Source organism: Gordionus sp. m RMFG-2023, chromosome 4 (genome assembly GCF_954871325.1).
Source record: "Gordionus sp. m RMFG-2023 chromosome 4, tfGorSpeb1-WG-v2, whole genome shotgun sequence".
In the NCBI taxonomy this organism is placed as follows: domain Eukaryota; kingdom Metazoa; phylum Nematomorpha; class Gordioida; order Chordodea; family Parachordodidae; genus Gordionus; species Gordionus sp. m RMFG-2023.
Genome location: NC_088778.1, coordinates 31,781,455 through 31,795,466, shown reverse-complemented (window position 1 = coordinate 31,795,466; position 14,012 = coordinate 31,781,455). Strand labels below are relative to the sequence as shown.

Below are 14,012 nucleotides of genomic sequence, written 5' to 3'. Positions count from 1 at the left end.
GGAAATAGGACAGTAATTCCTTTGAAATTACGTGCTAAAATAATTAATTTATTACATGCAGGACACCAGGGTCAAGGTTAAAATGAAATCTTGGGCTCGTGAATATGTGTGGTGGCCTGGAATGGGTAATGATATTGAAAAAATTACAAAGGAATGTGTTCCATGTAATACATGTGCCGTTATGCCCCGTAAAGAGATGGGACAAGTATGGCCAAAGTCAAAGAAACCATGGGATCGTCTCCACATAGATTTTTTTGAATTGGATAAAAAATCATATTTTTTAGTGGTGGATTCATATTCCAAGTGGATTGAATTTGAAGAGGTTCAAGGGTTAACAACTAAAGTTGTTATTAAATTATTACAAAAATTGTGGGCTAAATTTGGGATTCCTAAAATAATTGTGTCGGATGGTGGTCCGGCATTTATAAGTGAAAATTTTAAGCAATTTTGTAATTCAATTAAAATTAACCATATTTTGACTCCACCTTATCATCCTAGTTCTAATGGCCAGGCTGAAAGAATGGTAGCCATAGTAAAAAATTGGTTAAAGAAATCTAAACAAGAGAAAAATGAAGTCTGGTTAGCCCAGTTATATTATAATAATTCAAGAAATAAAGAGGGAGTTACTCCTGTTGAATTATTTTTGGGTAGAAGAACCAGATTACCTTTAGATTTTTTTAAATCAAAAGAGATTGATAATTTAGAATTTTATGGAAAAAGCAATATAAAATTTCCTGTTGGTCAAATTATTTGGGGAAGACTTTTTGACCATAAAAAAAATGGGAAAAAGGTATTGTTTTGGATAATATTGGGAATAAATTGTGTAATATAAAATTTGATGATGGTACTGTGGGAGTACGTCATAATGATTTTATTAAGGTATATAATTTAAAAAAAAAATAATAAATTTGTCCATAAAGACCGGAAACAAAGTTCCTATAAATCTTTAGAACAAACTTACTTTGTACTTAAACAATTTAGAGTTAAATTTATACAATTAAACAAAAAGGTGAATAAACTGAGAAGAAATTAATAAAAAAAAATACTTATCATTTTAGAGAAGAGTGAATAAAAAGAAAAATTTTGAACATGCAGATTTATGGGGAAATCTACGCTAGATATAGTGATTCTAAATTCTTAATTATTGGGAGAATAATAGTAGATAATTGAAACTTTATAATATATTTTCCATCCATTATGGAATTATGTTTTTAAAAATGTGATTTAAAATTAATTTCGAGGAAAATATGAGTTGTTTTTAAATTAACATGTGTTATGAATTGATTGTAAAAAAGAAAATTTGTTTTTAATGATAAGTTAGAGAATGTCTTATATAGAAAGAAAAATAAAAAGAAACAAAATTTCTTATATGGAGATAAAAGTAAGAAGAAACAAAATATTTAGTTTTTGAAATAAAAACATGAGTGGTGTTTTCATGAAAGTTTCTTTCTTTGTATAATTTACATAAGGGAAATATAGAAGTAATGTATATTATAGAAAATGGAGAAATTAATGTTATATATGAATTAAATAGATAGGGGTAATAGTGAATCCTTTATATGTTAAAAGAAAAAATTGAAAATGGATAATTTGTGATTTCTTATTTTAAATGTAAAGTGAAAAATAACATATTTTTGTAAAAGAAAATAACTGGAAAGTTGTTTTTCATAAAAATTAATGTTAATGTAATTTGAAATGGGAAAATTATCATATAAAAAAAAAAGATGATTAATAATTATTAATTTATAAAGAAATAATTTAATAAATTATTTTTCAAAATTAAAATTTAAAAATAAATTAGAGTATTTATTTTAAAGTAAAATTTTTTTTTATAAATTAGTGTATAAATAAAAAAAAATGAACTATAAATTGGACACAGAGGACCATATAATATATTTGAAAATTGTAAAAAAGAGAAAAATATCTATTAAGAAGCCCAGTGTGGACAGCTATAAGCGTTGCTTTAGATGCAGAAGTTTCGGACACTCAATTAAAAATTGTATGATACCAACTAAGGTATTGATGAAACAAGAGTGTAATGATTATGTGAGTGACTCGGAGGAAGTTCCTACAACCAGTTATTTCTGTGGAAAAAATAAAAATGTACTATCTGGGGATAGATATGTAAATTATAATAAAACAAATGAAATTGAATCTAGTAAACAATATGGGAATAGACCATAGACACCGCATAATTATGATGGAAAGTTTAAAAGAACAAATGGAATACAAGCTAAAACCGTGGTCGGAACAAATTCAATTATGGAAGATAAATATAAATATTATACTAAGATGTCAAATATCAGTGACAAGGCTACCAAAATGAGTTCGACCGTGATTAAAATGAACGATAATATGGGTTTACAAAAGAAATATACTTGTATGGAGACTGAAGAAAATGAGATGTTAAAAGAGGACAAAGATATTGAATAAATATAGAAATGTCAAGTTCACATATTTTTTTTGATTATTACGTCTTGGTTTTTTTTTGGCGGTCGTGTTATATATTTCTTATATATTTGTAGTGGATATTTCATATATGTTGATATATTATATATATATATATAATTATCAATATTATTATTATTATTTTATAAATGTCAATCAATTATTAATATATATTTAGAAATATAAAAAAATATTGATTTTTGTTTATATTGATTGGATAAAGAATTAACGCGGAGGGATATAATAATTGTAAAACAAAGAAACGAATGTTTTTGTATTAATTAATAGGAATTATTATAATTTTTTATATTGGAATTAATTTATGAAAAAGTTATAAAATAAAGAAATGTTAAAAAATAGTAAAATGTTCAAAATTCTAACCAATAATATTAAGTTATAATAATAATCAGTGAGATTATTGAGAAATTATAAGTTATAATAATAATCGATGAGATTATTGAGAAACAATATTATATATTATTGAGAGATATTTTAGCTAATAACAAATCAAATCGAATCAATTGTCACCGCACCAAGTTTATATAGGCCACTGTTGCTTAAATGACTTAAGCTGAAATGATCGGGAATTGTCGAGAGCCTAATTGCCGAGCACCCAATTGTTTTTGAGCGTTAATTACCACGTCCAATTTGGCGTAAGCCGAAATTTTTCTCCGCTTAATTATTCCGAGCCATATTGTCGGTGCACCGTACGCGTTGCCGAGATGGTGCGTAACCAGATAATTATAATAAAATCGTTAAAAATTGGCAATCTCTATCTAGATGACCATGTATGTGCATTTTCTTTCAATAACTCCGTCATAATAAGAGCCTAACAATTAATTTATAAAAACGGATAATATATATATTTTCACCCATCCATAACCTTTTATACAACCTAAATTTTGTTAGACCATTTTTTACAATATAAAATAACGTCGGTCTAGAATTGGAGTGCTCCACTTGCGCAAATGTTTAAAACGAGAAAATCAACATTAAAGTTTAAAATAAAATTTAGGAAAAAATTTATTGATCAATTTTGACAATAACTTTAGCAAAAATTAATATTTTTTTAATCTAGTATATATATATTGGGAATAAATAAGTTATTATCTACTTCTAACTGAAAAATTTTGGATTTTTAAAATGAGAAAATCAACATTAAAGCTTATAATAAAATATAAAATTAATATTTTTAATCTAGTTTATATATATATATATATTGGGAATAAATATTATCCACTTCTAACTCAAAAATTTTGAAAATGTCGAGTGGAGCACTCCAATTCTAAATCGACGATATATATATCAAACCAACCCCGTATTTTTCTAACCTTTAATCTCTCTAAATCCTTAGCGACCTCGTTCGACCAGGTTTGTTTCAGGGAAAATAGCTGTTACGCTGGAAACTGAAACCATCTCATTAATAGTTTCGCGTGTTCAATCAAGATTCCAAGCTCTCTGACCACTCCATTTAAAATATGACGATTTTTTTATATATATTAATTTCATGAAAAACAAATCTTTTTCTCGTATAAATTTAAAAAGCGTGCTCAGCCATTGCGCAATCAATAATTATTTTAAAATTTCTTCTTTTTTCTAAGCATTTTTTAAAATAAGGTATTAAAATTGTGGTATTTGTTTTCGTTTTGCAAGTGTTTGTAAATTACTTATTTTTATCATAAGCAAACTTGAAAAATGAATTATCTTTTTACCATTAATAATAGGACGGGTATTTTTGTCCGGGGTATTTTTGTCCGGGGTATTTTTGTCCGGGGTATTTTTGTCCGGGGTATTTTTGTCCGGGGTATTTTTGTCCGGGGTATTTTTGTCCGGGGTATTTTTGTCCGGGGTATTTTTGTCCGGGGTATTTTTGTCCGGGGTTCCTTTGAACAGAAATTTTAAATTTAGGACATATATGTTCCTGTATCATCTTTCGATTTACCCAATTACATAAAAATATGCAGAGAATTATAACTAAAATTTTAAAAAAACTTATTAAATATAAAAAAAGGGTAAATAAAATATACCTTTTAAAAATATCATTCCAAGAAAAATTATTCTGTTTAAACAAGTTTAAAATTTCCAAAAAGTAAAATAGTTTATTTGGCTGCTAATGTGGTATTAAATATCAAAAAAATTTATATATAGTTTATATATAAATAATATTTACTGTATAATATAAATTCTGATTGGGCATGAAATTAATTCTCTCAAAATGGTAAGTATAACTAGCGAAAGTTTTTTTTTTAAATTTATTTTCCGTCGTATACTATTTTAATAAACATAATAAATAATTTGTTATAATGTCGTTGTTATAAACGGTTCGATTTAAGCCTATTTAAAAAAAAAAAACAGCTGACTCAATAATATAGCCAGGAAAATGTTGCCTAAGCGTCGAGATTTCGCTATTAGTTGTTCAATCTTATGTGCCATTCTATGAGCAAGAATTTTTAGGCTTGCATAATATTTTTCTGAGATAAAAATATTGAGTTAGCCGTTTTTAAAAAAATCGTAAAGGCCATGTTCTGTGGTTCGTCTCATTATTTTTTTGAAACCTATTCCTGTTTAGCTCGGCAGGCTAAACAGATCTTGTACTAGGACACCCTAATTCTTGGTTTGTTTTAAACTTTGTATACATTATAATATTATTTTATTTTCCGTAACAAATAAATGATCTTTTATAGGTAAATCTAAATAACCTCCTTCTTTCTTTTTTTTTAGGTTGGTTGGAGGAAGTTATTATAAATGCAAATCACAGGACATGGCCTAATTATTATTAGTAAAATTTTAAAGTAAAATAAATGTGTATATTTTCAAACAAAAAAAATCAACATGTTTTCAGCAATGCTCGTACACTGATCACCTACTCATTAATTCTTCTTGTTTATGGATTGATTTTGATATATATTTACCGATCAAAAATATGCCACCATAAGTATATCTACATTCGCAGAATTTTTTCTAGGCACCATTTCCACCTAGAAATCGATGAAATTTCTCGTCACCAAAATGGCAGAGTGAATTTAATCGTCAACGAAGATTATGACCAGTACAATAGAACTTGGTTAGGGCAAGTTAGCGATTCGTACGCTTATTTGAAACTTTGGCGGGCTTTCCCTGATTATTCCCGTTATGTTAAGAAAAATTGTATGCATTTTGGTTATAAATACCACGATTTTGGGAACTATTGTTTGTTAGACCCCATTCAGCCAATCCATTTTAATTTCGATAAAGATATACTAGCATTTTTGCATATCCAAAAGACCGGCGGAACGAAATTCAATTCTATATTGGTACACAATGTTCGAGTAAATCCGGTTTGTTCATGCAAGATCATAGGTATCAAAGAAAAATGCTTTTGCCCACGTCCAATTCTTAAAACATCGAATAGCGTAATGAATAATGAAGGCAAATACATGACCGAAGGTTGGCTATATAGCAGACTCACATATGGTTGGAAATATTGCGGGTTGCACTGCATATATGTTCGCATGATAGACTGCCTACCCATAGCAATGATACTTAAGCGTTTGTCAAAGGACCCCAGTTCATACCTAAATTTTATCGCGGAAAATTATATTAAGGTGGAGGACGATATATTCATTCCGAAGGAGAGATACGAAAAGTTATTCAGTGATGATCCAATGTATTTCTAAATTTTTTATAAACAATAATATATTTACGGGCGTAGCCGGGGTCGGAAGAGGGGTGTCAAAAGGAAATACCCTTTTCATAAATTAGCATATTTACTTAAATATCATTTTAAGTTAATAAAAATTACCAATATATACCCCCCCCCCCCTTCCCATTCCCACATTCCATACACCCTCTCTCTTAAAAATGTAAAAAAAAAAATATCAATTGTAAACAAGAATTTTAAAAATAAATAGGTTAAAAAGTGAATATTTTTTTAAAAATTAAAGAAAGATTTATAATTCAAAATTATCAGAAAAAAAAGTTAAATTTATTATTAACATATCCAAAGGCCCTGCAATAAGTGGATCTAAATATCTCCAATAAATTTTAAGGGGGTAAACTTTATTTAATAGTACCCTCCATTCCTTCCCGTAAATCCTGGCTATGCGTATGCCAGATTATAGAGTTTGAAAAAATTTATAAAAATTTTTTAAGCTAAGATATTTATTTTTTGAAGAAGAGAGATTAGTGAACAAAATTTTGGCCTAAAAAATGCCAAAATCATTTTCAAAAAATCATTTTGTGAATTTTGATGTAAAAAAAAAATCTTCAAACCTTGTTTTGTTCAAAAAATTTTATGATTTTAAAACTCTAGTCAATCTTATGATTTTTTTCCACTACTATTATCATTTCCAGAGTTGTTAAAGGATATAAAAATGTGGTATCTGTATCTAGATAGATTTTTGATTAAAATATCGGTATCTAGATATTATTTTAGACGATGTATCTGTATCCAGATCCATTTAAAAAGTATCTTTTAACAACTCTGATCATTTCTATTGGTTTCTTCAACAAAGCTCTAAGTTCGTGTTGTTAAACGGCCCGATTTGAGCCGATTTTTAAAAACGGCTGACTCGATATTTTACCTAGAACAATGTTACCCAAGTCTCAAGATTTTGCTCATATATGGCACAATGGTTTAGCCATCAATTAGCAAAATTAGGCAATATTTTCCTGGCTATAATGTTGAGTTAGCCGTTTTTAAAAATAGAGGTATGGCCTAAAATAATAATTTATTTTTAAAACAAAATCAAATATTTTACTGAGTAATTTTATGATTCCTTCGCCTGATTTAATTCCTTGTAGTGGAATATGCTAAATTTATATTTACTAACTAAGCAATTTCAATGATTTTTGCCAATCTCATATAAGTTTTTTTTTGTAAATTTTCAAAATTTTTATATGGGTTTTAGCCTTTTACTCCACATACTGGTTGATTTCAATAAGAGTTTTTTTTTTGTTAAATTTTCTTTCTTTCTTTCTTTCTTTCTTAAAATTTTAAATTCCGAATACGAAATTAATAAGAGCAGATATTTTGTGACGATTTTGAGAGAACCCTTGAAAAGATATTTGAGCGAATACCATAATATTCTCCGTGGCAATGATTGGCCCCAACAATTCATAATGTGCGAAGAAAAATTGATATTTCGCCCTACATGCTTCGATCACCTCCAAAATTTGTCGGAGCTCACGCTGGAAGAATTCGTTTCTTGCCAAAATCACTGGAGTAACAACCGTATGACGAGACATTTAGCCGACATGTCCATTATAGAGTGCGACAAGAAGTAATGGCTAACTAACTAATATCTTTTTTTTTAAAAAAACTGTTTATTTTGAGATTTGAAATATTTTTAGTTATTTCGATAATTGACACTTTTCATTTGGAATATATTCCTATTTTACATAGTTTACTATTACCTCCGCCATCAATCCATTATACAAATGAGGCAAATTACGATTAAATATAACATATAGCGTAGATTTTACAGTTGTTTTTTTAATGAGAATTTTTGGTTTGTATTTTTTTTAATCATTTTACAATCTCGGGCATAAATATCCTGCACAAAGAGGTCCCGGGGCAAAAATGCCCAAATTTTAATAAATTTTTAAGAAGCTTAGATAAAGGGATTTAAATTTTGTTTTTCATATTCATTTATTCTAGCACAGCTTTAGGTGTCTCTTAGATTTTACCGAATGTGAGTGAGTTTTATTAAAACAAAAATATTTTAATCCTTGAAGGAAAACTATTTAAAACATTCAGAAATAATAATAATATATGAATTATAAATGCAAAAACATAAAAAAAATTGATAAGGAAATGTAATAATAATATAATGATAAATGCTACTCCCCTCAATTTTGTTAAACACTCAAAGAATTCCGCAAAGAGCTAAATTTTTAAACCTAGTAAGCCTGTTCCTGCAAATCATAGTGGCCAAGGGTGTTGGCTATAACCAGGACTTTATTTAATTAAAATAATATACAATGAATTTGGTAAATTGTATATATAATTCATCAGAGTTGTTAAATTTAATGTCTAGACCTAAATTTATGGTACTTAGACGTTAGAATCACATGTAGGTCCTAACAAAAATATAATTATAGTATTTTAAATAATTTTGAAACATATAAAAGTGAATTCCATTTTTTTTTAATTGAGGTAATCTTTTAGACATTTAAATCCACCAATAGCGGACAATATTATTATTATATTATATAATGACACATTGCTTTATATATAGACATATCCAGAATTTTGCTAAGATAATGGGGGGGGGGCACCAATGAGTTATTTTTTCGCCATAAAATTTATTGGAGATCTTTAAGATAACCATTTGTAGACATTTGTCTATGTTACATTTCATTTTTTATTATAAAAATATTTAACTAGTAATTCTTTTAAATAATCCATTAACTGTTGTCTATTTGTCTTTCAAATTATCGTGTATAGTGATATATTTGGATAAATTTTTGAGGGAGAAAGTGGGTAATTTTTATTAACTTGAAATGATATTTACGAGAACGGATAAATTTCTGAAGGTTGATACCACCCCCCCCCCCTCCCACCTAGGCTATGCTTATGGCTATTATAATGTCATTACTTAATATCTAAATCTCTTTATTTAACCTTGGAAAGTATTATTTTATTCTATTTGTTTTAATTTTAAATTAATATTATCGTATTGCTTTAGACCACTCAAGATCATAGTTTCTATAAACTAAAATTAAATGATGTAATTTATGGAAGCAATTATTTATTATTTGAAACTTAAAATACTCTATACATATTATCTATTTTAAATATGAAAAATATTTATTATATACACATATTATATTTGGAAATAAATGATATTGTTTTATAATGAATCAATCAACAATAAAAGTTTTCTAAATTTTATCGCTCCCCGCTTACCAAACTAAATTTATAACATCTCCCTAAAATATTTTACATATATTGTTTCTCTTTTTTTTCTTCCAAATAATAACTTTATTAACACTTTATTGGTCGCTTGTAAATTCTAACCAAATAGGATAGTTGGATTTTTCCCAAATAAAATCTCTTAAAGCCTTATCATTCCTTTAATCATGTAAAATTAATAAATAACTTGGTATCCTAACTCTTAAGGATCTTCCTAGCGATCGTTTATTGGTTGACGCTACTAAAAATATTAGAAGCATATCCTCTAACACTTCTACTAGACTTTTTTCGCTCAAATAAATTTTATTCAAATGTAATTGTTTATATTTGATTTTGATTTATGTATAAATATAATAGTTTTCTATGATCTGTTAGGTGTATATATTTAATTAGGTAAAGATATATATATATATGTATATAATATAATATTTTGAAGGTGTAAACTTTAATTATATAATAGGAATAATAATATAATTATAAAAAAAATATTTTTTTTAACGAATGTCTATTTATTGTTTTACAAATATTGTATTGTGTGTGTGCATTAAATTAAAATAATATAAATTAGTGTTTAATTGGGTGCTAAAAGATTAAATTTTGAGACATGAAACAGAATGATAGAAATAAAAAGAAAGCCAACAGTGTTAAAATAATTTTAATTTTATTTTTAAGGATGATATTTTCTATCTGTCGTAATTCCTTATCGAATTGTTTTTGAAACCTATTTTATATTATGTTTGTTTGAAAAACAAAATAAATAATAAATTTAAAAAAAAATAAAATTATGATAATTTTTTTTTTAAATTTGATTTTAATTAAAATTTAAGTTATGTTTGTAAAAATAATATTCGCGGCAGAGGTAATGAATTATTAAACGCGATTTTATAAGCGTTTATTAACTTTTGAGATAAAATTAAGATTGATCCTCCAAATCTATACCCTCCACAGAATATTCCTGAGATTAAAAATTTTATATCGAAATTCATACTATTACTACATTCAATTAACAGCATTCTCGTTAGTTTGTGTTAGATTTTCACATAAAATTCGCACGAAATAGTTAAATGTCATATTAATTAGTATAATATTACAATATATATATAGATATATATATATTATAAAGTATTATTATATTAAATTATAATAATAGGTGTTAAAGTTAAAGACTGGCATTTAGTTATATTGTTATATAGCAATGAAATCAATATAGAAAATATAAAATAATTTAATAAAAAATATGTACGTTTGATATATATTATAACAATTTGCAGAGGGCTCTGTTATTAGATTACACTGTCAACTGAGCTGTTTTTCATCTAATAAATTTTTTTTTGTATGAGACGACATTGAATTTATGTGGAAGAATAATCCCCGGGGAACGGATAAGAGATATAAATATTTTTTTTTATTTATTTATAATTAAAAAAATAATAAATTAATATAATATAATAATCAAAAAAGAAATATAATTATATTTTTTTATTATAAATAAATTTTGAAAGAAATGAAAATAGCAAAGCAAGTTGTAGTATGTTAGTCGAAAAAAGGTATAATTAAAACATATAAACGTGCAAACACACTAAAAAGTTTGAGATTAAATTCGACAAAATATCTATAACACATGCATAATTTTTTTCATTTTAATTATTCCAACTTTTAAAACCTCTTGAATTCCTTAAATAAATATCTAGTTAAATAGATATTTTAATAATCTTGACATTCATTCATAACTATAAAGATTATAAATGTAAAAAATTATATGCGAGTAAATTTCTCTCCTTAAATTTGTTTATTTGTAAAGGTTGCATTGTTTTAACAAAGAGTGTATAGATAAGAGGAATTGTTTGATAATGAAAAAATTATTTGGGTTTTTGTTAATAACTTTTGAGTTTGTTAAAAAAATTTACTTAGGAGAAATAATCTCGTTATCAGAATGGTAACCATCTGCAACGATGTCTTGCTTGGAATTTAATTTCTGAATATTTGCTGTAGGATCGTTAGTAGAAGAACCATAATTCTTAGGGGCTCTATGTATAATGTCCCTTTTAGGGATGATTGTGTCAATCTTCGAATCCAGTGTTTCATCTTGTTCCTTTTTCTTTTCCTTAGTAACTTTGTTAAAGGAATCGCTGATCGGAAAATCCCCTTCATTCTTCTCGGTGTCGTAATATTTATTTTTTTTGCGGTCTAAAGTATCCTCTGAAAACAAATCGAACAACCAAAACCCTTTTCTAATTTTAATTAATATTTCGTTAAATCAATAGTTAATTTTTTTTAGTAAACAATATTTAGATAGTTTAAAAATATTCATGGAAAATTATAGTTAGTACTTGTTGCGTTTCTTCTTCTTTCCCGCGTCTCCTTCGTCGCGTTCATTTTGAGCGCTTCTGGATAAGGGTAGTGTATTAGAACTTCCTAGAACCCCTGCTGTTGAGTCGACATTTTTAAATGCCTCCTTCGATGATTTATCAAGATGACGATCTTCATTTTCTTCGGTTTCGTAACCAGTATCCGTACGAGTTTTATAGGTTCGGGTTTTAGCATTTATATTGGTATCTAGATTATTACCAAATTGATCAAATAAGAAAGAAGACCTGGATTGACTAGCCCTTTCGCTAGAATTGGCATGGGAACCGGGCCCAGATCCTTTAGTCGCGACATCATCCTCATCTTTGAGTCCCCTGGATTTTTCTGTAGTAATATCCTTAGAAGAAGAGTATTCCGGTTGTGATGAAGATTTAGTACCGGAACCCTCTTCATCTCTTAGATTGGAGAAGCGATTTGGATTAACAATGTATTCGTTTTTTGGGAGCAACATGCTGACATGGTCGGTTTTCGGTGAGATGTATCCACTGACAAACTTCCCGGGCCCGGCAGATTTTTCCTGGCTCGAATAGCTAACGGAAGAAGGGGTAGCGCCTTTAGATAAAATATCACTTTGGTATGAGGAAACCGGCTTTTCAGTCATCGTTGACAAAAATTTATCGGTTTCCCGTATAACCGGGCTTTCTTTTTGATTTTTTTTGGTCGGGCCGAAAAATTGGTTGAGCTTATCGCCTAACTTGGCTTTACCGCTGTCTCCAGTAGTTTTGAAGTCGGTAGCTACAGTTTTGAAACCTGGTTCATCTTGGAATTTCACTTCTTTGTTAATTTTTTTCTCGTTATATTCTGTACCCAATGAGATTTGGGAGTCCGAGACTTTTGGAAATATTTCCCGATTTACTTTGTCCTTTAAGTAGTTATGATCGAGTCTAGTGGTTGACTCTACATTTGAGCTAAAGTCTAGAAATGTTTGATTTTGTGATGATGATATATCTTCACTAGAAAAATTGGGCGTCTGAATATCGGCCTTCGTTATAGCAGTGGATTCTTTGATATTTTCACTGGGGTATTTAGGCGAAAAAAATTTGTAAAGTTTGTTGGTAGATTTTCGTTTAGGCGCATCCATTTCTGGTGCCCTCCCTTTACCATATTCTTGAGTTATAAAATCTTTATCAAATTTAGTATCGATCGTGTCCTTAGACCTATCTGAACCTGCTTTCAGAGTTTCATCTATAGAAGTTGGGATATTTTCCTTTAATTTATTATCATAATTATTGGTGTTATCCTTATGTTCATCGGTCGGAATATTAGATATGTTGCTTGATTTAGGATCATCTTGATTTGAACTAGACAAATACCGACGAAGATTATCGTCAAATTTTGATTGTTGATAATTTGGAATATTTTGGTTGTACAATGATTGATTTTGTTCCGGTGAGTCCACGAAATTAGCGCTCGTGACATGGGTTTCATATTGATCGCTTACGCGACCCGTTAAGGAACTTACAGTTTGTTTGGGTGTCTGTTTGAGGTCATACCCATCTAGACTTTTTATGATGTCTGATTCATTCCTATCGATGACTAGGTCTTGTTCCTTTTTATCGAATGGTTTTTTGCTAAAAAATTTGGAAAACGAGTTTTTCTTTTTAACTTTTGATATTTTATCCTCAACCGATGTTTTTACAGAAGGAGTTTCTTCGGTAGAGGAAATAGGGGCACCTTTGCTAACGTTTTCATCTCCAGAAAATGATCCAAGTTTATCATATGTTGTATCTCTATCCTTTCTTACATCAGGTTTATCAGAATAAGAGGATGCTGTCAAAGTATTAGGATCATGTCTCCTTTTCAATTCTGTGTCAATAAACATGTGAGAATTCACTTTATCTGTATTAGAGGAAATTTTCGATATCTCAGATGTAGAATCGTGGATTATTTTATCGGCGTAAGACCCTACCCTTTGTTCGAGAGAAATATTTGTAGGAAAACCTTTGTCTTTTTTGATGTCCATATCTATTTGCTGAACAGTAGGTTCCCGGGGCGAACCCGAAATCATATCTGGCGCCGACAAAACGGTTACATTATTTCTCGAAATGGAATTCGTATTATTTTTGAAGTCGGAATCGGAATATTTATTCGATCCTTTAACTGGGGTCTTATCCTTTTTCTTCTTCAACAAAGTTTCAGAAAGATTTAGGTTGAGATTGTCTGAGATTAAACTATTACGAGATAAATGGCCGGTTGCGATCTCGTAGTCCATTTCATTCTTAGAATCTTGCGTATATTTTATTGAACCGTCGTCTTTCCTATTTTTTTCAACATCCTTATTAGAGGCTAGGCTAATTTGAGA

General features: G+C 28.3%; 1 protein-coding gene across 5 annotated transcripts in view; it reads right to left on the bottom strand.

Moving 5' to 3' along the window:
• Nucleotides 1-9,723: 9,723 nt before the first annotated feature.
• LOC135928359 (uncharacterized) overlaps nucleotides 9,724-14,012 on the bottom strand; it is a 40,053-nt gene continuing 35,764 nt past the window's right edge. For 4 of the 5 annotated variants that reach the window (XM_065464809.1, XM_065464810.1, XM_065464811.1 and 1 more), the window contains one exon: nucleotides 9,899-10,064. In XM_065464809.1, coding sequence (XP_065320881.1) covers nucleotides 10,044-10,064 — 21 coding nt within the window. In that variant the 3' untranslated portion in view covers nucleotides 9,899-10,043. Of the gene's footprint in view, nucleotides 10,065-14,012 lie in introns of all 5 variants that reach the window. The other variant, XM_065464813.1, reaches the window with a different exon arrangement.